General features: G+C 55.4%; 2 protein-coding genes across 12 annotated transcripts in view; one reads left to right on the forward strand and one right to left on the reverse strand.

Annotated features, from left to right (window-relative positions):
- Window positions 1-19,965, forward strand: PHF19 (PHD finger protein 19). Of its 7 annotated transcripts, none has more exons than XM_062207661.1 (15): window positions 1-83; window positions 2,310-2,510; window positions 3,173-3,254; window positions 5,759-5,854; window positions 6,241-6,341; window positions 6,724-6,872; window positions 8,834-8,929; window positions 9,475-9,543; window positions 9,713-9,833; window positions 11,535-11,602; window positions 13,416-13,580; window positions 13,955-14,042; window positions 15,045-15,130; window positions 15,974-16,069; window positions 16,902-19,965. In XM_062207661.1, the coding sequence occupies exons 2-15, from the start codon at window positions 2,325-2,327 to the stop codon at window positions 17,242-17,244; spliced, it is 1,746 nt and encodes a 581-aa protein (XP_062063645.1). In that variant the 5' UTR covers window positions 1-83; window positions 2,310-2,324; the 3' UTR covers window positions 17,245-19,965. The 7 variants fall into 7 exon arrangements, with proteins under 7 accessions (XP_062063645.1, XP_062063648.1, XP_062063647.1 ...); XM_062207662.1 differs by lacking the exon at window positions 1-83 and adding an exon at window positions 1,597-1,840; XM_062207664.1 differs by lacking the exon at window positions 16,902-19,965 and having other exon boundaries at window positions 13,955-13,987; window positions 15,974-16,061.
- The window catches only part of LOC133771587 (protein CutA homolog), a 39,866-nt gene continuing 25,827 nt past the window's right edge, over window positions 10,918-24,956 (reverse strand). For 3 of the 5 annotated variants that reach the window (XM_062207671.1, XM_062207669.1, XM_062207668.1), the window contains one exon: window positions 20,725-23,623. In XM_062207671.1, coding sequence (XP_062063655.1) covers window positions 23,521-23,623 — 103 coding nt within the window. In that variant the 3' untranslated portion in view covers window positions 20,725-23,520. Of the gene's footprint in view, window positions 11,227-20,724; window positions 23,624-24,956 lie in introns of those variants that run through there. The other 2 variants (XM_062207670.1, XR_009867592.1) reach the window with 2 other exon arrangements.

The following is a 24,956-nucleotide window of genomic DNA, read 5'->3' on the forward strand; positions in this document are numbered from 1 at the left end:
CGCGGGCCGCGCGCAGCCGCCTCCGCCGCCGATGCGCCTGGTGGCCAGACTCCAAGTGGGACCGGCGGACACGCAGCCCCGCGGTAAGTGGCGCCGCGGCGGCGGCCCGGGCGGGGACGCCCCGACGCACCTTCCCCGCCCGCACTCCTCCCGCGCTTCCCGGACTCTCCCCGCACTCTAGCGGGGGGCACGGAGCCCAGCAGAGCGGAGCGCAGGGCGTGGGGGGTGGCGGTGGACGGTGCCCACCAGGGCCCGAGCCGGGGGGGGGGGCGTGGGTGACAGGTCGCAGTTGCTGGCCCCCAGCCTCGTCCCTTGCTGTCGGGGGCTGGAGGGGAGGACCGAAGGGGGCGTTTGGGATTTCGCTCACGTCCGAAGTCCCGCTGCGGCGGACCCGGGCGGGGAGCGCCCGCGGAGAGGAGCGCGTGCACCGCAGGGGGTCCGCCCGCGAGCCTGGCCCCCCCGCCTTAACACCCTTTTTAAAAAAGCCAACGGCCGCCCCGGGAGAGGCCCCGGCGCATGAATCATCTCGCTTCCTGCCCCCGCCCGGCCCAGCGCTCCGGGCGCCGCGGATTTGAACTGGACGCCGACGGGAACCCGCAAACAGGCACTGCTTTGCTGACGGGTTTGAATCAGCCAATCACAGCCCGCGGGGGCCCGCTCCGGGAGGACGCGGGCGGGCTGGGGGCCGCCACCCGGGGGCCCCCGCCCGGCGGGGAGGGCGGCGCGGCGACCGGGCCGGCTCCCAAGGCGCAGCGGGGGAGGAAGTGTCAGTCTGTGAACCTGCCGCGGCCGGGCCCCTGCCCCCGCGCCAGGGGAGCCAGGTGGCGGCGAGCGAGCAGGGATCCAGAGCGCGTCCCCTGCCCAGAGCCTCGGAGACAGGAGCGGAGCGCGAGCGCCGTGGCGGGGAACGCGGCCACGCCACGGTCCCGGGAGCCCCCAGCAGGGCCCTACCGGCCGCAGAGCCCCTTATGCGCGCGCGTGTGTACACACACACACGTATGCAGTTTCACGCCTCATCGGCTCTCGGCTGTAGACAGCGGTCTACGCGGGCTCACAGGAGTACACCCGCGTACCCACAGGGGACGCCAGGTGCCCGGCATCGCTGCGAAGGGGGAAGACGGCGCAATGCATGCAGGGCACAGCGAGCACGGGCCTCCGGCTGTGGCAGGGAGGGCGTGCAGGGACGTGGAGCCAAGTGAGGGGAGGAGGGGGTTGGGGGGAGCCCCTGCAGGTTTCTGGAAGGGAGCTGGTGGCCCTGAGGAAGTCGGGGGGGAGGGGCCCCCGTGCAGCCCTGGGTGCCAGCGGTACCATTCCGCCCTAGCACAAGGCGAGCACAAGGCTCAGGAAACAGGTATTGAAGGAGAGATGGATGGATGGATGGATGGATGGAAGGATGGATGGAGAGATGGATGGATGGATGGATGGGTCAAGCAAAGATGAGGGAGCCTCATCTCAAACCAGGGCAGAGGATGACAAAATGGGCATGGATGCCAGAAATCACTGGGCTTGAACTTGGCCGGCTCTGGAGAAGTCAGAGATGCATGGGGCTTGTGAGGACCCTGGCCGTGCTGAGAGGGAGGGAGGGAGGGAGGGAGGGAAGGAGAGTCTGGGAACAGGCATCTAAGGGGAGCTGAGAGACGGGCAGGGAGAGGCTGGTGTGGGGATGCCCTGACAGCTCGGAGAAGATCTGCGTCTTGGGGGAAGCACCAGCTGGTTTAAATGCCCCAGAACTGGTTTCCATTAAACCATCCCATAATTGAGAACAGAGGGGGGACTACAGAAGCCTCAGGTGGCCAAGTCTATAGCAGTTCACAAGTCACCCGGGAGTTTTCCTTTCAAGGTGAGTGTTCTCTGGAAAGATCTCAGTGGGCGAGTGGGTCGGAGGAGGGGGTGTGAAAATCTCCAGCCGCTGCCTGGAGAAGGCCCTCCGCCCAGAGGCCTCCTGGGACAGGGAGTGGCTCAGGCCCCCAGCCAGGGACTTGGCTGCATGTAGGCAGAGGGAACCACTCTCTATAGGCATCGGGGTTTAGGTGAGGAGGGAGCAGGACTTAGAATCCACTCCCCTGGCTGTGAACCATGGCTCTGCCTCTGCCCCGTCAGCCACTTCGCCTTGCCATGCCTCAGTTTCCCCCTCTGAAAAGTGGGAATAATAATGTCCCCCCCACAGGGTTGTCGTGAGGATTTGGTGAGCTATTAGGCACGTGTGGCACACAGCCCATGGTACAGAAATGACAGCTCCCTTCCTTTCCCTAGAGGCTGTCTGGGGCCGGGAAGCAAGAAGTAAAAATTCTCTTCTCTTCTTGTCCCAGTGTCAGCAGAGGCTGATGGAGACTCGGGCTCTGGAGCCAGCGACTCGGGACTCCTATGGTGCCACCAGCCACCTCCCCAAAAAGGGGGCCCTGGCGAAGGCCCAGAACAACTTCAAAGACCTGATGTCCAAGCTGACGGAGGGCCAGTACGTGCTGTGCCGCTGGACAGATGGCCTGTATTACCTCGGGAAGATCAAGAGGGTAAACCTTTCTTCTCAGGCCCTGAGCTCTGTGTCTCTCTGCTCGTCCCCTGGCCTGGCCTTAGAGCAGAGCTCAAGGAAGGGGGGCTGATGGGAAATGGCCCTGGTGGGCCTTCCTGCCCAAAAGGAAGAGGAGCTAGAGCCTGTTCTTGCAGGCACCAACCAGCCTTAGCGCCAACATCAGCCAAGCAGTTCCTTAGAAAAGGCTCTGAGTGCTTGCAGCGCAACCCACAGCCAGGCTGGAGAGCAGCACGGACGACCATCTGGCCTCATTAGTGTCCCACGAGGGAGGCAGGGGCTCAAGCACTTGGGCCATCTTCTGCTGCTTTTCCCAGGCCATTAGCAGGGGGAGCTGGATCAGAAGTGGAGCAGCCGGGACTCGAGCTGGAGCCCATATGGGACGCTGGCATTGCAGGCAGTGGCTTTACCTGCTACACCACCACGCTAGCCCCCTGGCCTGTTCTATTCTCAGCACTCTTACCAAGTGTCGCTCCCCCCAACCCCCCAGTCCCTGAGTGTACAACGTCAGTGGCCAGGCGTGCACCTCCCTCCAGGAGCTGTGTAGCCCCGCTCTGCTTTCTGGAGCCCGAGGAGAGGAAGACTTCATCCCAGTCCAGCCTTGTCCGGCCCCTTTGCTCACACTGCCCCCTCTCTGTGCCCCAGGTCAGCAGTTCCAAGCAAAGCTGCCTGGTGACTTTTGAAGATAATTCCAAATACTGGGTCCTGTGGAAGGACATACAGCATGGTGAGTGTGCTAACCTTTTGGGGACCCCTCCCGCCCCAGGGCCTCTCTCCTCTGCTGGCTTCTGCATTTCCCCCTCACTCCCCCCTTCTTATTCCTGGCGTCTGCCCTTGCCCATAAGCCCCGCCCCCCTGAGGTGGTGGTCAGATGACTGGCCTTGAGACATCTGCTGTCCCCTGGAGTGGCGGGGCCAGCGGCCCTGGGTCTCAGGCCTGTGTTTGCTTCCTTATCGCACTTCCTCTCCTGCTCTGGGTCAGGATGGGAGCGAGAAAGAGATTGTTGATCAGAATTGTCACCAGAGGATCTAAGCAGTGTTCCCCTATCAACATGTGAAGAAACCTGGCTGAGGCAGCTCTATCCCGGGACAGGGAACTGAGCATGGGACACAGAGAAAGAGAGCAGAGGAGGACAGAGTAGAGATGGCGAAGCCCAGTGGAGCCAGGATGCAGAGGGACCTGGGTCCGGGCACCATCCCTGCCTGCAGAGAGCTGACGTTGTCTTCCAGAGGAGGCAGATCAGGGGCATTCGGGCCACCCTTCTCCCTCCCCGTGCACACGACAGACCTCAGCAGCTGTCACAACACTCTTAGATTCTCAACGTGGAGCCCCGAGCAGGTGCTACCGGAGTTGGCATGAGAGAAAAAACCTGTGCTCCCTCTGGAAGGCAGAAGCGGGTCCTAGGGCCAGAGAGACAGTGCACCAAGTTCTGGCTCTGCCACTTGGGGGCTGCAAGTAACATAACCTCTCTCCATCTCTTTCTTCATCTGAAAGGAGGTGGTGAAAGTCCTGGCTTCGTTGGGTGGTTGGGAGGATTAAATGAGATAATCCACGTAAAGTGCTTATCCCAGTGCTATTGAGTTACAGGGAAGCAATTTCTAAAGAATGTGTTACCGTAAGAGATGACTCCAGGAAGCCTGCCAAGGAGAGGCCACAGAACCCAGCCAGTTAGAACAGCTTTCAAATAGTCCCTTTCTCCAAGAAACTGTGGCCAGTGCAGAGTGGTCCTGCTCCAAGCCCTTCTCGCCCTACATTTATGGTCTGAGGATCTGAAGCAGTAAGGATTCCCTGTGCTGGTTACCAGCCGGAGAAGATCTGATGTTGAGGGCCCACCGGGTGCCAGGCACCATGGGGGGTGTAGGGAGACAACTTGTTCTCCAGCCATGTGACTGCTCCTCCCAGGCAGATCAGCGGCGCCCTGGCATCTCCCAGGATGAGCGCATATGGCTGGGCACTGCCCTAGTTATGGATCTGTTGCTTCATTAAGCCAGCTAGGACCCTACTCAGTAACACCGATTTCCTGGGGTCATATTGGGAAATAAGGGGCAAGGTCCCACACCTGCTGTGTGCCACTCTGTATGAGTCACCAGGGCTGCAGACTGGAAGAGACATCATTTCTGCCCTTTAAGATAATTTAGCCCGCTGGGAAAATAAGACAGAAGCACCCATCAAAATGTATTTAATGTATACATTTCAAGCTTTCACACATAAAGACATATCTATTCTTCCCAGAAGAAAAAAAGAAAAAGAACAAGAGGGAACCAGTAAATTAAAAACAATTGTAAAAGCATATTGGCCAGTCACCATGTGTGGGTTTTATTTGGATCTTGATTCAAAAAGAACACACTTAAAATTGTTAGGATATTTTAATTTAAGAGACAAGTGGAAATGTGAACACTCACTGAATTTGTTGATATTAAAAAATTAATGTTAACTTTTAGGTACAATAAAGGAATGTAGCTATGTTAGAGTCCTGGTCCTTCAGAGAGATGCATACTGAAATATTTAGAGAAAAATGATTAGGTATCTGGGACTTGATTCAAAATAATTACAGGAGGGAGAAGTTGGGAGGAATATAATTGAAACAAGGCTGGCCATGAATTCATAATTGATGATGAGAACATGGAGTTTCATTATAGTATCCTATTATTATTCCAATTTTTTTTTAAATATACTTAAGAGGGGGAGAGAGAGGGAGAGAGAGAGAATGAGCAAGCTCCCATGTGCTAGTTTACTCGCTGGATGCTCACAATGGCCAGGGTTGGGTGGTGGAGGGACCCAACTACTAAAGCCATCACTTTCTGCCTCCCAGAGTGTGCATTGGCAGGGAGCTGGAACTGGAGCTGAAACTCGAACCCAAGCACTCAGATTCCGGGCATGGGTGTCTTAACCACTATGCCGAACAACTCCATAATACATTTTAAACATTATTTAATATAAAACAAAACAAAAAGAGCTTAATTAGGCAGGAGAGGGAGCATGATGTGATTGAAAGGACAAAGGACCTGATGTCAAACAGCCATAGTTTGAGTCCTGCCCCTTCACTTACTAAGCTAAGCAAGGGACCTCACCTCTCGGGAGCCGGGTCTCCCCAGTTTGAGAATGAGATGTTAACAGATCTCAGTGTGGCAGATGGAACCCAGTAGTAGGCCCAGCACCCCGACTGGGCTACGGTTTTCAAACCCCTTGTCCCTGGGAAGCAGACCTCACCAGAAACGGCCTCTCTTCCAGCCGGCGTCCCAGGGGAGGAGCCCAAGTGCAGCATCTGCCTGGGGAAGACCTCGGGACCACTGAATGAGATCCTCATCTGTGGGAAGTGTGGCCTGGGTGAGTGGGGGCCAGGCCACCTGGGGGTCCCCCGCTTGCTGCACTGGCCCCTGCAGGGCACTGCTCCAGACTGTCAGGGCCTCAGCCGGCTTTCTGGAATCCAGAGTGAAGGGGTGGGAGCTCACATCTCTGCAAGGGAGGCCCAGGGGTGGGGGCGGGGTGCTGAAGCCAAGTGTCTCTCCACTGGCCAGTGCTGTCTTCTAGTCCCCAAACTGGACAGCGGCTTGGCCACCTTGGGGTGCATGGCCTCCCAGCCTGCCCCCCCCCCCCCAGTAACTGACAGAGCTGGTAGGAGGTGCCACAGCCCAGCCTGCCCTGCCGCCTGCGACCAGCTGGCTGGAGCCACCACTCCTCTCCAGTACTCACCGCCCCCTCCTCTGCCACAGGCTACCACCAGCAGTGCCACATCCCCATCGCAGGCAGCTCGGACCGGCCCCTGCTCACGCCCTGGTTCTGCCGGCGCTGCATCTTCGCGCTGGCTGTGCGGGTGAGCCCTCTCCCCAGCTCCCCACCGCAGACCCCCAGCTCCCCGCAGAAGGGCCGAGCGGGGGGTTCGGGGCAGCGCGACCTTGGCCCGGCCCTCTGACCGCGCCGTGCCTCAGTTTCCCCCGCTGCAACATGGCCGTGGGTCAGGGGGCGGTCCTCCCAAGGTGGAGAAAGTTCACGGGGGCGCCCACACTCGGCGCACGCTGCCAGAGGTTCCCTGGTTGCCCGGATCACTGTTGACTGCAGCGGAGAGCCTTCCCGGATACCATGGGTTGTGGGTGTGTGAGAGGCCCCCTGTTCGTCTCACGCCGGGTCCCCCCAAACGCGCGGCAGCATCTCCTCGGAGGCACCTTGGGGGTGACTCCGGCCCTCTCCCCCCCCAGAAAGGCGGCGCGCTGAAAAAGGGCGCCATTGCCAGGACGCTGCAGGCCGTGAAGATGGTGCTGTCCTACCAGCCGGAGGAGCTCGAATGGGACTCGCCCCACCGCACCAACCAGCAGCAGTGCTACTGCTACTGCGGCGGCCCGGGAGAGTAAGGCCCCTGGGAGAAGCCCGGGGAGGGGCGGGGCCGAGACGGCGGGGGCGGGGCTCCGAGGGGGCGTGGCGGGGGCGGGGCCGCGAGGGGCAGACCTGGAGTGCCAGCCCTGGGGGCGGGGCCGCGAGGGACGGACCCGAGTGCCGGCCCTGGGGGCGGGGCCGAGATGGGCGGACCCGGAGTGTCAGCCTCGGGGGCGGGGTGTCGGCCGAGTGGGCGGGGCCTCGGGGGACGGACCCGAGTGTCAGCGCTAGGGCTGGGCCGAGATGGGCGGACTCGAGGTGTCAGCCTCGGGGGCGGGGCCTCGAGGGACGGACTCGGGGTGTCGGTCGCGGGGGCGGGATGGCGAGGGGCGGGCCCTGAGTGTGGGCCGCTGGGAAGGCTCTGAGGAGGCCGGGCCTCCAGGGGCGGGCCCCGAAGGTAAGAATTCGGCGTGGTGCCCAGGGCTGGACCTCACCGGGAGAGCTGGGAGATAAAAAGCCCGCGCACCGGGCTCTAGGTGGAGTCCCGCACTCCGGGGCAGCGGGCTGGGACGGAGCCCCGTGGGAGAGGAGGTGTTGAAGCGTGGTTAGGAGCCTAGGCCCGAGCTTCCCCGGACGTCCAAATCCTGGACTGTCCCTTGTTAGCCAGTACCTGGCACTTGGTAAGCACTTCAAAGGTGTGAGCTGTTCCCTGGTGGCGGTGGTGGTCGTGGTTACTAATGCATGCAAGTTGGGATCACCTCTTCGTGGCCGGAGCCCGTGAAACAGGCTTCTGGTGAGGTACTAAGATCCTCCGCCCTAGAGATGTGCAGGCCCCGGGGGTGGGGGTGGGGGTGGGGGGAGGGGCTGGGCGTCCTGTGTCGGGGATCTTGTCCTGGCCTGACTTTCCTGGGCCTCCACGTCGCCATGGGCAGTGGAGTCTGCTCTCTCGGGCTGACGCACAAGCCTGGTGGAAGAACCACAGAATAAAAGGGCTTCTGCCCTCAGGAAACAGCCCTTAAAAGCCGCTGAAGTCGTGAATCTGCCACCCAGGCCCTGCTAATGCGCGTTAAAGACCTGGAGCCTCCTAGCCCAGCCGGGCGAACTTGGGCAACTCGCTTAAATGGGCTCAATTACCTCAGCGCCGTCAGCTTCCTAGGGGGATAAGGGAGAGATGCTTACTGGATACAGCTGGGAGTCTGGCTAACCAGGGGGCTGATTTCTCTACCTGGGGGCCCCTGGTCCCAGGATGGCCCTCTCTCGGGCTGTTTTCCTGTCTCTGTTTCTCTCTTCCTGCCAGCGTGGATAGATTTTGCGTGCTCTGAGTGGGACTTCAGTAGGCAGGAGTTGCAGAGGCAGGCACCACTTCCCTAAGGCACCTTGACACTGGCAGTGCTTCTCCACGCTCAGTGGGCACACTTGAGAGGCCCCCCAAACATTGAAGAGGACCAAGGAATCTGCATTTTAACCTGGGCTGCACCTGACAGGGTGTGCACAAAGCACTGATTGTTTTTAAGGGAGTGCTGCTTTGCACTTGATTCGTATTCTGTGTTTCTTGAATGGTCCTGGTAGGGTAGATATAGTACCAGGTGAGAAAAACCTGCCCCCGTGTAGCTTAGAGGAGCCGTTACTCGTGCTCCATGAGGTCTTGCAGGCAAACCTTTGCCTGCCAGGAATGTCTGGGAAGCAGCGGGCGGGGCACAGTCCAGAGTCGGAGGCTCCACTGTGGCAGGGCAGGAAGAAGAGCTTGGGCTTAGACGTTAGAGACGGCAGAATCACCATCTGCCACTTGCTTTCTAAACGACCTGGAGCAAGCCCAACCTGTGACCCAACTGCACTGTGGGAGTCAGTGGCTCGTCTTTAACCAGCTAGTGAGCTCAAAGGAGATAAGTCTGTGCTTGGCTTGAGAGCTGTGAGTCCTCTTCCCTTTCTGCTGGGGGACGGTGAGTTGATGTCGGGAATGGTTGCCGAGGCTCAACCTGGCTCCTGTCTCTCCAGGTGGTACCTGCGGATGCTGCAATGCTACCGGTGCAGGCAGTGGTTCCATGAGGCCTGCACCCAGTGCCTCAATGAGCCCATGATGTTTGGAGACCGGTAGGTGCTGACTTGGTCCAGCTGGGCCCCTGAGGGTGAGGTGCGGAACAGTAAATTGGCAGCAGCAATGTGTTCTGGTGGCCCGGCAGGCCCCACACATTGGAAGTGCTGACCTGTCTACCGGGCACAGCTAAGGGAGGGGAGGCCTGGCTGAGCTGGGCCACAGCCCTAGCTGCCATTGATTCGTGAAGTACCTGACACAAACCCCTGCCTTCCCTAAGGCCCAGTCCCTTCCAGTGCCTGGGGAAGGAGGGACAACACAGCCCTTCTCTGACCCTACCCAGGGTTGTTGTAGAGGCCACGAGGGAAGTGGATAACTTGGTTCAGCTTCTAACCAGTGGGGTTCAGCTAATGGAAGGCATTATACATGGGAAAGCTGATATTACGTGTCCTTTGGTTGGGGTCTCTGTCTCTAAGAGGGAGGAAGGTGATGGCTGCAGCCCATTCTGGCTACATATTCTGCTATTTGGGAGGGGACCAGGAGGTCAGCCTAGTGTGGGCTGTCAGTCCCTCCCACCACAGGCTCCCTCTCCACCCGTCCACAGGTTCTACCTGTTCTTCTGCTCCGTGTGTAACCAGGGCCCAGAATACATTGAGCGGCTGCCCCTGCGATGGTGAGAGGGTAGTGCTTGGCCTAGACCCTCCCTGCTCACTCCCTGCAGCTCCCCTCCCTCCGCCTGCCTGCAGGTTGCCCCCCACCCTCAGCTTGGACCCAGGAGGCTGTGGCCCTGGCTGCACAGGCTGCCACCTCACCTGGCTCTACCTTTTTGCCACCTTGCCCAGGGTGGACGTGGTTCACTTAGCCCTCTACAATCTGGGGGTGCAAAGCAAGAAGAAGTACTTTGACTTCGAGGAGATTCTGGCCTTTGTCAACCACCACTGGGAGCTCCTACAGCTTGGCAAGGTATGCAGGGCCACGGGATGTCTGAGTGGCAGTCAGAGAGGTTCGCCTGGGGTCACACGGGACAGGCCCAGAAGATGTAGGTCTCTGAGTTTCACCCTCAAGCTGCTGCATCCCTGAGTCCAGGCCTTGGAGCTTGTACCCTGGAAGGGGCTTCCTGACCCTAGATTTTGAGTAGGCAGGGTGGGGCTTCACCAACTCAGCCTGGGGGAGCCGGGGCCATGGGTCAAGGTGTTTGGCCCACTCCAGACTTCCTGGCTAGGTGGAAAGTGAAGTGGGCCTGCCCCCTGCTGATCCTGTTCTGAATAGAGCATCACTAGGGGAGCCTCAGATCTACAGAACAAAGTAACAGACTTGCAGACAGTCAGAGCTGGAGGGCGGCTTGCCGGTGGTCAGTGTGGCTCTGGGGATGAGCCCTCCCGCTCACTCCCACGCTGGGGCTGGACCCCCTCAGCCCTAATGACATCCTAAGGATCCTCTCCACCACATGCAGAGTGAGGCATCGTCTCTACTGCTGCAAATCCTTTGAGAATGTTTTTAATTTATTTACATTTTATTTCATAGACTTGCATATACATAAAATGTATGATAAACATTTATACTTAATTAGCAGATATTTTTTCTTAAAAGTATAAAAGTACATTATAATTTTTTAACTTTATTTAAGATATACAAGTTTCATTTATCTCATATATACAGATTTAGAAACATAGTGATACTTGCTGCCCACCCTTCTCCCTCTCCCATTCCCACTCTTAGTTTTTACAGGGATCTACTTTCAGTTTACTTAATAATTGTAAGTTTAACCCTACACTAAGTAAAAGAGTTCAACAACACTATTGCTCAATAGAAGACATAAGGGCTGTAAACGATCATCAAATCTCAATGTCCATTTCACTCTAATGTATTACATTTTAGGTACTCTATTAGTTATCCCTGATCAGGAAAAACATGAAATCTGTCTTTTTAAATAAAATTAATCTTTATGTTTTTTTGCCAAGGGTTTTAAATGTCTTCATTTATAATTCTTGATCATTTATAAGATATACATATATACATATATGTTATATATATTATATACCCTTAAAAGGTAGGCAGAGTTGGCATTTTTAAAAATAACATTTCAACTTTTCATATTTATAAAAGATCATACATGTCCTGGTAGAAACTATTTAATGTGCCAAAAAAGCATAAAGCGCTATACTCTAAACATCCATACTCCCACATCATACCGTGTAGAAACAGTGAGGAATGTTTCCTTCCAGTCTTGCTGCATGCGTATTTTTTCTTTTCATGTGGCTTAGTCTGTAGTTTGAAATCGTTGCTTCCCCACATTACTCAAGTCTTCATAAACTTCTAATGGCTGCTTTGGTTTCCATCATGGTTTGACTCCTTGCTGTGGGACACAGAGTTTCTTTACCATGTTGCCCAGAATTAGCAGCAAGGCCACAGTGAACATTTCTGCAGGTTTGTTCCATATGCAGTTGTGCCAGAATCCACGGAGTGGCATCAGGGGTCAAGGGCGTGGGTGTTTTTCTAGCTCCTCATACATTTAAGCCAAGAGTTTTCCCTCCCCATTTGCGGAGAGGGAAATGAGCTCAGAGAGGTGAGAAGACTTCTCTGAGGTCATGGGGTAAGGAATGGGTAGGGGCTGGACCTGCCCGGACGCCAGGGCCCTGGCTCTGACTGCCCCGCTCCCCTTAGCTGACCAGCACCCCCGTGACGGATCGAGGACCGCACCTCCTCAACGCTCTCAACAGTTACAAGAGCCGGTGGGTACAGCAAGGGGAAGGGGTGTTGGGGCCCCACACACAGGTGGGATTTCAGTCTCAAGTTCTTCCTACCTCATAGACTAGGCCCAAGGTGTGCTCCCTGCTGGGTCCTCTCCCCTTCTCTCTGACTATATAAACCTTCCCTGTCCTTCAAGATCCAGAGTACTTCTACCTCTTCTGCAAAGCCCACCCAGCAGCCTGACTCCTGGTCCTGACTCAGCCCTGTAGAAGGGCTGCACCTGCAACCCTGCTCTCTGAGGGCCCCTCCTGCTCTAAGCAGCTGGCGTTCTGGGCCAGGCATTGAGGGATGGAGTCCCTCTCTCAGGTGGGCTGCAGCCTCCTGACTCGACCCCCAGTCCTTGTGTTCCCAGCCAGAGTTCCCAACACACAGCCTAACCACCACTGCTCAACCTCCTCGCCACTGCAGCTCAGTCATGATCAGATTGGGCCGTGTCTTCTGCCACTGTCCCTTTGCTTTCTTGGTGGGGTGCCAGCCCTCCGGAGCCCCTCGCTTCCCTCGCACTCTGTTCCTGCTCTCTCCTCTCTCTGCTGCCCTCTTTCATGTGCTCCCTAGCAAGCGTGTCTTCAGTTGCTGCTCTGTGACAGGACCTGTATGGTGCTGAGGTGCGTCGGGAATAAATGAGATCCCTGCTTCTACAAAAGCTGTCCTGCTGTCCTGGCACCTCTCACAGTCTTGCCCATTCTTTAAGTTATTTTTTCCTTTTTTTTTTTTTTTTTTTTGGACAGGCAGAGTGGACAGTGAGAGAGAGAGACAGAGAGAAAGGTCTTCCTTTGCCGTTGGTTCACCCTCCAATGGCCACTGCGGCCGGCACATCGCGCTGATCTGAAGGCAGGAGCCAGGTGCTTCTCCTGGTCTCCCATGCGGGTGCAGGGCCCAAGGACTTTGGCCATCCTCCACTGCACTCCGGGCCACAGCAGACAGCTGGCCTGGAAGAGGAGCAATCGGACAGAATCTGGCGCCCCGACTGGGACTAGAACCCGGTGTGCCGGCGCCACAGGCAGAGGATTAGCCTATTGAGCCGCGGTGCCGGCCTATTTTTTCCTTTTTTAAAAAAAAAATATTTTCTTGAGATGCATAGTTACAGAGAGAGAGGTTTCATCTGCTGGTTCACTCCCTAAATGGCTGCAGCAGCTAGAGCTGAGCTGATCCAAAGCCAGGAGCTTCCTCTGGGTCTCTCAGACGGGTACAGGGACCCAAGCACTTGGGCCATCTTGTTTTCCCAGGCCATCAGCAGGGATCTGGCTCAGAAGTAGAGCAGGAGCAGCCGGGCCTTGAACTGGTGCCCATATGGGATGTCAGCACCACTGACGGATGCTTAACCTGCTATACCTCAGCACTGGTCCCCCCGCCCCCTGCCCCGCACATTCTCATGGTGTGGGACCCAAACACAGCCCTGCCCCTCCTGCCTTCCCCGTGCACAGCCCCCTCCATGCCTGGAGGTGATTTCAGTCCCCTGGGGGAGGCCAGAGAACAGATGGGAGGATCCAGTCTTGTCCACCAGCGATGTACTACAGTGAGCTGGAAGAGGCCTTCCTGTAGGAAGTGGGCTGGGGGCTGGTTGAGGCAGAGGAGAAAAGGGATCAGAGCTGCAAGAACCACACGTGAGCAGGATGGAGGAGAGAGGAGCCCCAGGCATCTTCTCTGCACCCTACCCCCTCATCCCACAGGCCTTGGGGGGTGGTGGCTCCAGAGGCCGCTCTGGAGTTTGGCTCTAGATCCAGAGAGCTTCCTCTAGTCTGACGCTACTCCCCGGAGGATGGGCTGACAGACTCCAGAGCTTTCTCCCCTCAGGTTCCTCTGCGGCAAGGAGATCAAGAAGAAGAAGTGCATCTTTCGCTTGCGCATCCGCGTCCCACCCAACCCGCCCGGGAAGCTGCTCCCCGACAAGGGACTGGTGCCCACCGAGACCGGCGGTGCTGCCTCTGAGCTGCGTAAGAGAGGAAAGAGCAAGCCTGGGTCAGTGCTGGGGTCCCAGGGGGCTATGCAGTGGGCCCAGAGAGTACGGTGGCATCCGAGTAAGCCAGGAGGACTGCATCCAGCGGCCAGTCCAGGCCGTAGGCCCCGATGCTCGTTCGTTGGCTCCTTCCACCACAGCCCTTATCACCCTCCTTGGTCCCAGCCTTGCTGGATCAGGGCTGGGTCTGTGGCCCAGCTGAGCCCTCCTCCTGGGTTTCTTTCTGCTGCCCACTGTTCACCCTCCACACTCATGCCTCAGGACTTGCCCTTCTCCCCCAGAGCCCACCCCGCAGTGCTCCTGAGGCCCCTCCCTCCAGGCCGCCCTGGCCCTCTGGCTCTGACTGGGCCACCCTCTTCATTTTCTGTCTTCACAGTTTGTTGCCTCACGAATTCCAGCAGCAGAAAAGGCGAGTTTATAGAAGAAAAAGATCAAAGTTTTTGCTGGAAGATGCTATTCCCAGTGTTAGTTCCTGTTTTCTTACTCTCCACGTTCACATGCAGGGTCAGCTGCAGTAGGGACTCCTGTGCAGAAAGCTAAGTCCCCCCCCCCCGCCCCCCACCCCTTGCCCTGGGGACTCCCCCACAGGCTGCTCCTGTTACAGCGCAACAGGCAGAAGCCAGGCACCCCAAGAGCACGCCTCCTCCCAACCCAGCTTCTCCCAAGAACACAGCGTGGGGACACGGAGGGCAGGGTGGGCCAGCGACTTCCCTGAGGTCACACATCACGGCAGTGGCAGAGTCCCGCCTAGCACCAGGGCTCGGAGCACTCAGGGGAGCCTTGAGGATCTGGGAGAGGTACAGACCAACGCTGCGTCTCCCCAGCACTTTACGGTTTATACTTTTTTTTTTTTTTTTTTAAATTTTTGACAGGAAGAGTGGACAGTGAGAGGGAGAGACAGAGAGAAAGGTCTTCCTTTGCCGTTGGTTCACCCTCCAATGGCCGCCGCGGTAGGCGTGCTGCGGCCGGCGCACCGCGCCGATCCGATGGCAGGAGCCAGGTGCTTCTCCTGGTCTCCCATGGGGTGCAGGGCCCAAGGACTTGGGCCATCCTCCACTGCACTCCCTGGCCACAGCAGAGAGCTGGCCTGGAAGGGGGGCAACCGGGACAGGATCGGTGCCCCGACCGGGACTAGAACCCGGTGTGCCGGCTCCACAGGCGGAGGATTAGCCTAGTGAGCCGCGGCGCCGGCCTACGGTTTATACTTTTTATGAGACAGTGGAGCAGGGCAAAGGCTGTTGTATTCATTTTGCATTTGAAGTAACTGAGGCCCGAGAGGTGAAGGTCATCCAGGTGGTTGGTCGGAGCTAGGACCAGAATGACAGGAAGTGACAGGCCTTACCCCAGGTGGGGCCCAGCCCTTGGCAGGGCTGATTGGACAGCAGGCAGCTGGGGAAGGGTGCTCGTGGGGGGCGGATCTGACACTTGCTGACGGACCCTTCCTCTTTCTTCTCCTGTGTCCACAGAGTGACTTTACCTCGGCCTGGAGCACCAACCACCACCTGGCCAGCATCTTTGACTTCACGCTGGATGAAATTCAGAGTTTAAAAAGGTAACAGTGAAGTGCCTGGTGGAGGCTCTGGGATGGAACCGAATGGGCAGGCTCTAGAGGGGCGGAGCAGAAGCCCCCAGTTCAAAGGGCCCGTGTTGCAAGAGGCTGCCCAGAGGGGGTCTCTACACTGGAGCCTCCAGCCCTGTGTCCCCTGCTCCCCCAAGCAGTGTTCCGGGTGCCTTAACATGGCCCCCACCCTCACACTTTAGCCACAAGTTGCCAGGGCTGCCCTGTGTTCCCTGTGCTGCTTGATGCGCACCCTCTGCCTGGAATAACCTACAAACCCCTCCTGCACACCTGAAAACCCAAGACCCTGCTTCGTCCAGGAAGCGTTCCCCACCAGGCTGTTGCACACAGCACCCTCAGCTTGTAACACCCTCCATCATTTTGTTTTCAGTATTGCTAAGGGTCACTCAGTGTTCAGCTGAGGGCCCGGCGGAGGGAGCAAGGTTCACAGCTGAGCCCTGGCCCCTACCCGCACACCAGCACTGTGTGGCTTCAGCTGAACTCCCTAACTTCTCAGAACCTCATTGGTTTTTCTCAATCAAGATACTGCAAAGGAAAGCACTTTTGTCCCATAAGCAGTGTAGTGCCCCAGGCCATGCTTGTTATTGTCACCAGTGTGTCACCACATGGAGGGAGGGGGGGTAGCAGGGAAGCCTTGGACTTTGTAGACTGGATGGACAAGCAGGTGTGGTGTTGGGAGGCTCAGCCTCCACTGGGATAGAGGGTGCACGACAGAGCTGGGAGACAGCTGACAGTTCCCAAGGATTGCCAAGGGCCGCGTTGGCAGGACCTCGCTAGGCCAGGCCCAACAGCAGCCTCACCCTCTCTCCTACTCAGTGCCAGCTCAGGCCAGACCTTCTTCTCGGATGTGGACTCCACTGATGCAGCCAGCACCTCTGGCTCCGCCTCCACCAGCCTCTCCTATGACTCCAGGTGAGCTTCCTGGAGGTGTGGTTCCAGGTGTTACAAACACTATCATTCCCCCATCCCCACAACCTCCCATCTCTGATGCTTGGCTCACTGTGCACATCAGAATCGCAAGCTAGGGGAACCTGGCTTTCTGAGATTTGAGTCTGATCCTGGGACCGCTGGCTCCAAGTCCCTGGAGCTCAGTGGGGGCTAAACATAGGCATTCACACTGCTTGGGTTCAGACCCTGTGCAAAGCTCTTTGCCTCTGGCCGAAGGCTGTGACCACCTTTGCCGACCATTCTAGTTCTGGGATGTTTGACCAGAGATTCTGGGCCTGTTTGTGCTGATCTATGTTTGTGCCTCCCAGGGTCTGGGAGAGGGGCCAGAGAGGTGTGTCTTGAGGTCCTTGTCTCCAGACATCTCTATGGCTTTCTGCTATCATCTCTGATTTTATTTCTTCTGTGTGAACCTAAGTGTCCATTTGTCTCACACAGCTTCCTGTGTGTGTGTCCATCCAGGCTCTGGGGTGCAAGGTCATCTCAGCTGTAGCCCCTCGCCCCCTCCCCATTCGACCCATCCAGCTTGAAGTGAATCCTGGTGGGGAGCGCGGCAGGGTAAGCAGGGCTCGGCACTGGAGACTTCAGGAGGCGCAGGGCTGGCAGTGTACGTGCCCCAGGCAGCGTGCGCTTTAGTGGACACATCCAGCTGGCTAGTTCTCTGGGGCCTCAGCTTTCCTCCTCACAGGGCCAGAGATGATCCACATCCAGAGCTGGCACACCGCCTGGCACCCAGGAGATGGCTCAGGGAGAGGCGCCCATTCTGATTGTTTCTTCTTGTCCCCCCCACGCCCGACAGACGGACAGTGGGCAGCCGCAAGAGGAAGCTGGCAGCCAAAGCCTACATGCCACTGCGGGCAAAGCGGCGGGCGGCCGAGCTGGCTGGACGCTGCCCCTCGGACAGCAGTGCAGAGGGGGCTTCGGGCCCTGAGCGTCCAGACGAAGGCATCGACAGCCACACGTTTGAGAGCATCAGCGAGGATGACTCATCCTTGTCACACCTCAAGTCCTCGATCACCAACTACTTCGGTGCAGCCGGACGGTTGGCCTGTGGGGAGAAGTACCAGGTGCTGGCTCGGAGGGTCACGCCTGAGGGCAAGGTGCAGTACCTGGTGGAATGGGAAGGGACCACCCCCTACTGACTGGCCCTCAGGGGGTGCCAGGAGCCCTGAAAACCAAAGGAGGGACAGCAGAAGCCATAGGCTCCCCAGTTTTCTATAGGCTGGGGTTGGAGAGGGAAGCAGGACAGAGCTGCAAGTGCCTGGCTAAGGCTAAGGACCCTGCCTGTCAGGCCAGGGCAAGGCCAGCGCCTCTCTGCTGTGCCAGTCCTGCCCGTTGGTCGTCTACGGCTCATCACTCTTTGCCTTGTCTCCAAGGCCCTGCTGGCTGTCAGTGTGTGTATTCCCTCCCTTCTCTCCATCTCCGTATCTGATCCTCTGGTGTTCCCCTGGCCCTGTGACCTTTCTCTTGAGGCCCCAATTCTAAGTCCCTTTCCCTCTCCTTTGGGTGTGTTTGTGTGCACATCTGCCCCTCCACTGGATACCTTCATGCCTGAGCCTGGCAGCCAGTCCTCCCGGGGACTACATCATGACAGCAGGGGCCCTGGAGGAAGAGTGGATGCAAGAAGGCCTCTAAGAAAGCACGGGTGGCAGAGACCCTGGCTTGGAGTCAGCAGCAGGGGCTCTGCCTCCCAAGGCACCAGCACCAGGGCCCCAGTATAAAGCCAGCTTGGGAGGTCACAGAAGCTGCCCTTCCCCAGGCACTCCCTTCCCCTGCTTTGTTGCCATGAGTAGGGCCTGGCCTTTCTGGGGAACCAGAGGGAAGGAGAGGTAGGCACTGAAGCCATGTCCTGCTAAACCTCAGACTGGTCACACTGTTCCCTGTGCCTCTCACCCCTGGACTTACCACGTACAGCCAAGCAGTACCCGTCATCTCCATCTGAACACATACACATACAGCCAGCCATTCCCTCCAGGACCAGCTGGCTGCTGCCCTTGGCCTTCTCGTGGCCCTTTCCAGGGCCATGTGTTGCAGCTGAATGTGAAAGCCCAGCTCCTGCCCCCTCCTCCAGCCCTCGTGGCCCCCATAGGGAGGCACAGGGGAACTCATGGCCTCTGTCAACTGTACCAGTGACAATCACTCTTTGGATAGGTTGGAACTTCTAAAGGGCCTGCGTGGTTCAGTCTCCTCTGCCAGCAGGGAGCATCCACAGAATTCTTAGAACTGACATTCAAACTTGGGCCCATCTGGAGGGAAACCAAAATTGGGAGGGGAGGAACCCCTCATTTTTGCTGCTTCTAGAGATAATAGAAACTGACTGGCTTGATTGGAAAATGGAAAAAAGTGCCTTGACTGGGGGCAGGGCACCAGATGGGGAGCAGCCTGACCAGCTGCTGTAGCCTCTAGCTTGGCTGGGTTTGCCAGCCACCAGCTGGAAGGCCAAGGTGGATGGAAAGAGGCAGCAGCTAGGAGAAGAGGTTTTTCCCTGCTTAGGCCGGACCTTCCCCTGCTGTGAGTGTTTAGGGGCCCCTGAGGTAGGTTAGATGCCCCCGCCTTATACCTCAGTTCCTATAGTGCCTTAAGAGACCTCACCTTCTGCACACAGCCCACCTCTGGAAAAGCTGGTGTTGGGCCCGACTCTCCCCATGCTCAGCTCCACAGCTGCTGCCTCTGAGGCCCCCTGCCTGGAGCCTGTGGGAGTGAGGCCAGCCCAGGCTCAGCAGGGGTGTGGGACCCAGATGCAATCTGTGGCTTCCTGCTGGCTCCAGACAGCACGGTGGGCCTGCCTTCCAAGTTTCTGCACAAGCCTGGGTGAGCTGGGCCTGTGCCAGGACATCTGCACCTTCCCCTACTTGAGCTCCCGAGGCTCTGAGCTAGAAGGGGGAAGGAGGGAAGCAGGTGTCTTTCCCACTTGGGAAGACAGCCCAAGGCCTAACAAGGTCACCCTGACTCCCACCCCAGCATTTCATTCACACCAGATAATAGCTGCATTACTGCCAACTGACCTTATAACCCTGTGCACCTTCTAAGATTCATGGTTTTGAATTGCTGCTTTTAATAACATTTGTTATATTAAAGTTATAATTAATGTGTCTGGTTTACAGTGTTAACTCTCCCTTTGAGAAACTGGTTCTCCTCTCAGTAATGACGTATCTGATGCTGGGAAGAGCTCCTGCTCTTGGCTGCCTGGAGGTGAGGCACCACAGCATCCTGGCCCTTACTGCCAGGCAGAGTGGGGACGTAGAAGCTGACCTGTTCTAACACTATAGCATTCGGCTTGGGTTGCCTCCGGACGCACAGGCATGTGACTCAAACTGGAGTGACTTCTCGGCCTTGCTCGGCTGGTTCTGCCCTGTACCAGTTTGGTCCTCTGCTTCAATTTTCTGAGCTTTCGGTGCTGAGCTAGCGTCTGCCAGGCTCCCAGGTGTGAGGAGGGAACCTTTTGCATATAAGGGGTCTTTTAAAAGTTCATGGAAAATGTGTATTATGGGAAAACTATGAATGGATTTAAATTTTTTGTTGTTGCATCAAAATAAACATCCTTTACTTCCATTTTCTGTGAACTTTTTGAAGTACCCTCGCATGTGACTTTAAATTTAGGGCAGTTTGGAAAAGAGAAATCTAAGATATGAAAGGGTAGGGAAAAACTGGCTCTAGAGAGGTGAAGGCTGTGGGCTCAAATGAATTCCATAGTGTTGGGTATAATGTAGCCTCCTGTTAGCCCCCAGTGAGGGGCCTGGGTGTGTCAGTAACAGCTGCCCTTAAACCTCTCCATTGATGATGGCTCCTGCTTTGTCTACTCTTCCTATTTCAACCTGTTAGCTGCCTTTGGAGTAAAACCATTCTTGGGGAGAGGGAACAAATGGAATTATTCTCTGGGCTGAAATCATTAAAGGGCACGAGGTGTCAGAACACCTGGGTTCCAATTCTTGCTCTAGAATGAGCAGCTGGGTGGACCCTGCCAAGACCAGGGGCCTCCCAGGCTGGACAGTACCTGCTGCTCTGTGGTCTAGGTCAGTTTTTCCAAGTCCATAACAAACACTTACCTTTGGAATTTAGGAATAAGAACCTGCAATTGTCAGAAACTGCTTAAACAGCTTAAAATACTTCATTCTTCCTGTTATCATGGATATCTGAAAAAATTTGTTTAATAGGCATATTAAGCTTAGTAGTATTTACAAAGAAGTGTAGCCTTCATATAATATTTAAAGACTGGGAAATGCCAGAGAACATTTATTGGGTGGTATTTAAATAATGTCATATTCATGTATCTTAGAAAGGATAGGGCCGGCGCCGCGGCTCACTAGGCTAATCCTCCACCTTGCGGCGCCGGCACACTGGGTTCTAGTCCCGGTTGGGGCACCGGATTCTATCCCGGTTGCCCCTCTTCCAGGCCAGCTCTCTGCTATGGCCCGGGAAAGCAGTGGAGGATGGCCCAAGTGCTTGGGCCCTGCACCCCATGGGAGACCAGGAGAGCACCTGGCTCCTGCCATCAGATCAGCACGGTGCGCCGGCCGCAGCGCGCCTACCGCGGCGGCCATTGGAGGGTGAACCAACGGCAAAGGAAGACCTTTCTCTCTGTCTCTCTCTACTGTCCACTCTGCCTGTCAAAAATTAAAAAAAAAAAAAAAAAGAAAGGATAACAGCGTCTACAATCAGTCATGTGTCTAAGTTGCAAATTTATTTTGCTTAGAGCACACAGGAAGGGTCTGTATAAAGGATCCCATGTGTACAGAAGTGTTCATACCATTAGCAGACAGGGCCACACACACACCTATGACAGGACAACAACCTAAACCAAGAGCGACGAATAGCTAGTGACCATTTCGCTCTCACATGCTCCTGTCTTGGTTCTCTTCCCTTCAACTGGGCATACTGGTGTTCCCTGCTCTTGGTTTTGCTTTGGTGAAAATAAGATTCCTTCAAACCAGTCACCTCTCTATGCGCATAGACTTTGGTTTTCATGGGATAATTGTAATACCCTTCCTCATTTCTTCAACTGGTTTTCTACGGATTCTGGAGTCATACTTCCTAAGAGGTGCTGGGAAGGAATTCCCACTGGGACACACTGGTGCAGGTCTGATGCCAGCTCCCACACCACCACTCTGAGTGGGGGGCCAGGCCACTTACATTGGGGTTACTGAATGCCTCTAAATCTGTTCCTTCATCTGTAGAATGTGGGTACCACCCCACTCCAAAGCTGTGGAAGAGTAAACAACGCGACTTACACGTTGATGTTTTAAGATCTAATCTCTCTTCCTGCAGCGCTGGCTGTGGCAGGTCTCTGGCCTACAAAGGGACTTACCCAACCTCGTTCAGTGAAAGGCAGTAAGCCATGAGGCTGAGAATCAGACATGGGTTCATGTTTAGATCTGTCTCTCAGAGAGTCTCGTACTGGCTGATCTCAGGTTTCATCTGTAAATAAGGGGAACACTGTGTTATGCAACAACCTTAACCTAGCAGGGTACAGGCAGAGAGCGCTAGTGTTTAGTAAATATCGCACTCCCTTCCCGTTTCCTTCAATAATCAGCCTTGATGTCGCCAAGGCAAAGGCAAGCCACCAACAGTTTTCTGATAACATGCAGAATGAACACGGAAAATGAACCACTGAAGACCACCATCTCCTTTGAAATTAGTTCCACATGAAAAAGGTTCAAGGAAAAGTGGGATTTTGCCTGTTCCACAATTTAAAAGTAATTATGCACTTGTAGAGGCAGATTTGTTTGTTTAAATCCTTCAAACATCAGGGTTTGTTGCCAGACCCTCTGCAAGAGCTCAAATAGATTCAGACATGGCTCTGACTGTGACACACACAGATAGCAGAAACACCAAGGCAGATTTCCTTCCATAGGGGAAGCCACGCCTCACCTGGGGCAGGCAACTGAGACATTCGGGCACAGCACAGTGCAGCCATCCACCTACCACAGTGGGAGGCAGGCCTTTTTGGGGCCCCTGGTACATCTAAAGTAGTGTAGACAATACTTATATGACTATGTATCAGAAACTAATCTGTTAACAAAAAGCAAAGGAGCTCACCACCATGATCACTCTTCTCTTTCTTCCCGAGGCAGCCCCCTGAAGGCCTGGCCCCACTCCCGCACAGCCTCCAGTCCCCCTCTTCACATGTGTTATTGGGGGACACGAAAGTCTGATAAGCACGGCAGGTATCAGAACTAGAGGCTGGTACCACTTTTCTCACATGCTTTCCCTTGAGGAGAAACCCAGGATATCACAGCTACCCGAGGACCCCTACCACTCTCTCCGCAGAACAGAGCTACCTGTGACAGATTCTGGAAGGGGCCTGGGTCTAGTGTCTCATTGCTTGGGGCTCAGCAGTCACTGCCTTCCCTCCTCTCCCACCAGAGGCCTGTGGAGCCAGGACAGGGGAACCCCAGAACCAGTGTGAGCTACTTTGGCTGGCCTGTGTGCACCCAACACACCACCACTCATGGGCTTCACTGTGGTTCAGTTTCCATTAGTAACCTACGCATGGAGAGTGGCTTAGAGCAGTGGCTTAAAAGTTTTGACAAAGAAACTTTTTTAAAAAATTAGTTTTGTAAGTGAGCGCAATACATGTTTTTTAAAAAGTACATGAGCACCAGTAGGAATATAGATGGGAGACCTCAGACCCTTCCCTCCACACAGGCAGCCCCCAAAGTGTCTCTTGGGGCTCTGTGGAACCCAGAAAACACTGGCCTAGCAGGTTCCAGGGCTGTTTCTGTGCTCCAAGGAAAAGGTTAGTAGGGTAGCCTTAGAACCTCCCTCTTCATCACTATCTCCTGATGGCTGTCACAGGTTGAGAGTCAACTCTTAATTTCCAATCCAGAAGGCTGTGTCTGAGCTCTAATATTCCCCCAGTCATTCCCAGGACCACCTCTCAGGACTTAGGAGCAACTAGAGCCTCTTTAGCTCAAAGACTATTCTTGATTCCTGAAATTCCACCATTAGCAATTCATCCTTGAAGAAAGCAGTTGCCAGTCTCCCTAGAAAGACACGATCATCCTACACCTCCAGGTTTAGCAAGGGCCCATTCTTCCCCAGAAAAACAAGAAGGTAGACATACCCTAGGTACTCAAGGTAGGCCAAGTGACTAAAGATGACAAACTTCCCCTCCCTGCTGCCTCCCTGTGGTCTCTACAGAGCCATCCTTGCCTTCCCACCCTCTGGCCACATGTAAGCGTGAAACACTCAGAGACAAGTTCCCCTGGGTTCTTGATTGGCCTGACTGGCCCAGCCTTCTCTTCCAGCCTCACGAGCCTTGGGCCTTCAGCCTCCACAGGTTGGTTAGCGCCTCTGTGCTGACAGGAACCTGGAGTCCAGAGGTGCTGGGAGCCAACAAGAGGCCTCTATTCCCCAGAGTATAGCTGACGAAGGCTAGAGCCGATGTAGCCAGTGGCATACGCAGAAGCTTCTCCCACTCAGTCTTCCTCCATACCCTCCTCAAGCCACTTTAAATACTGTACATCTCCTTGATCCATGGGAAGACTGAAGACCTCTGGGATTTCAAAAGGATGGACCAACCTTTGGAAAGAAAGCAGACCCGTGTTGAGTGATGATGATTAGAATCAACCCATGCTAGAATACCCAACTGGCCAGCGCACTGGAGGCTCTCTACAATCTGCCACAGCCATCCTGTCTAGCTGTGGCTGACCACTCCTGAGCCCATGTCCCATCTGTTAGGTGGTAAGTTGGGCCAGATGGCTTTAGTCTCATGAACGTGGGTTCAAATTCTAAGTCTGCCCTTACTAGCTGTGTGACAAGCGACAAGTCACTAAATCTCTCCAGAGGCCTCTATGATGGAATAAAAACAGTACCTTCCTGAGGATTAAATAAGATGAGGTATATGCAGTTATCTGCATCAACTGGCACTGCATGCATTCATTAAATGTTAGCTACTGGGGCCGGCGCTGTGGCACAGCAGGTTAAAGCCCTGGCCTGAAGCGCCGGCATCCCATCTGGGCACCGGTTCTAGTCCTGGCTGCTCTACTTCCGATCCAGCTCTCTGCTATGGCCTGGGATAGCAGTACAAGAAGGCCCAAGTCCTTGGGCCCCTGCACCTACGTGGGAGATCCGGAAGAAGCTCCTGGCTCCTGGCTTCGGATTGGCCCAGCTCCGGCCATTGTGGCCATTTGGGGAGTGAACCAGCGGATGGAAGACCTCTCTGTCTCTACCTCTCTCTGTAACTCTGTCTTTCAAATAAATAAATAAATCTTTAAAAAAAATGTTAGCTACTGTTTCTATTACCATCCCGTACACACGGCTGTGCCTTTCCCAAACAGTCCCCATTCCCAACACTCCTGTATTCTCTTCTGCACCTGCAAAGTTCTCCCTGCTCCGGTTGGTCATTCACACATTATTCTATCCCTCAAGGCCCAGCTCAACCGCTGACCTTTTCTAAGGAATCTCTCTCCTCTCCTGTTTCTTTCACCGGCCCCCTGGCACATGGTGCAAGTTATCTTCACTTTCTTGGCTGAAGAAACATGAGGGCTTGGGTCTCAGTTCCCCATCTGTGTAACGGGAGTAACAGTCCTTGCTTCCTGTCTGCTCAGTGAGGCACTTTCAAACACTCAGGAGCTTACATGCTTCACCAATCACAAGATGTATTTAAGTGAATCAGCATTTAAAGCTGGTTAATTTCATCTAGTGCCTCAGGATGAAGAATTTTGGTAACTTAATTCATGAAGACCTAGACAAATGTACATGTGTGATTTTACAAGCAAACATATAGAATTCAAAGAATTAGCATTTTCAACACTTTACCAGAAGAACAGATGCTGATAAACCACTTCATGTATTAATTCAGTACATTTAACAATCTATTAGTATGATCCTGAGTTTATAAATAGGGCAGCCA

Source organism: Lepus europaeus, chromosome 12 (assembly GCF_033115175.1).
Source record: "Lepus europaeus isolate LE1 chromosome 12, mLepTim1.pri, whole genome shotgun sequence".
Lineage (NCBI taxonomy): Eukaryota > Metazoa > Chordata > Mammalia > Lagomorpha > Leporidae > Lepus > Lepus europaeus.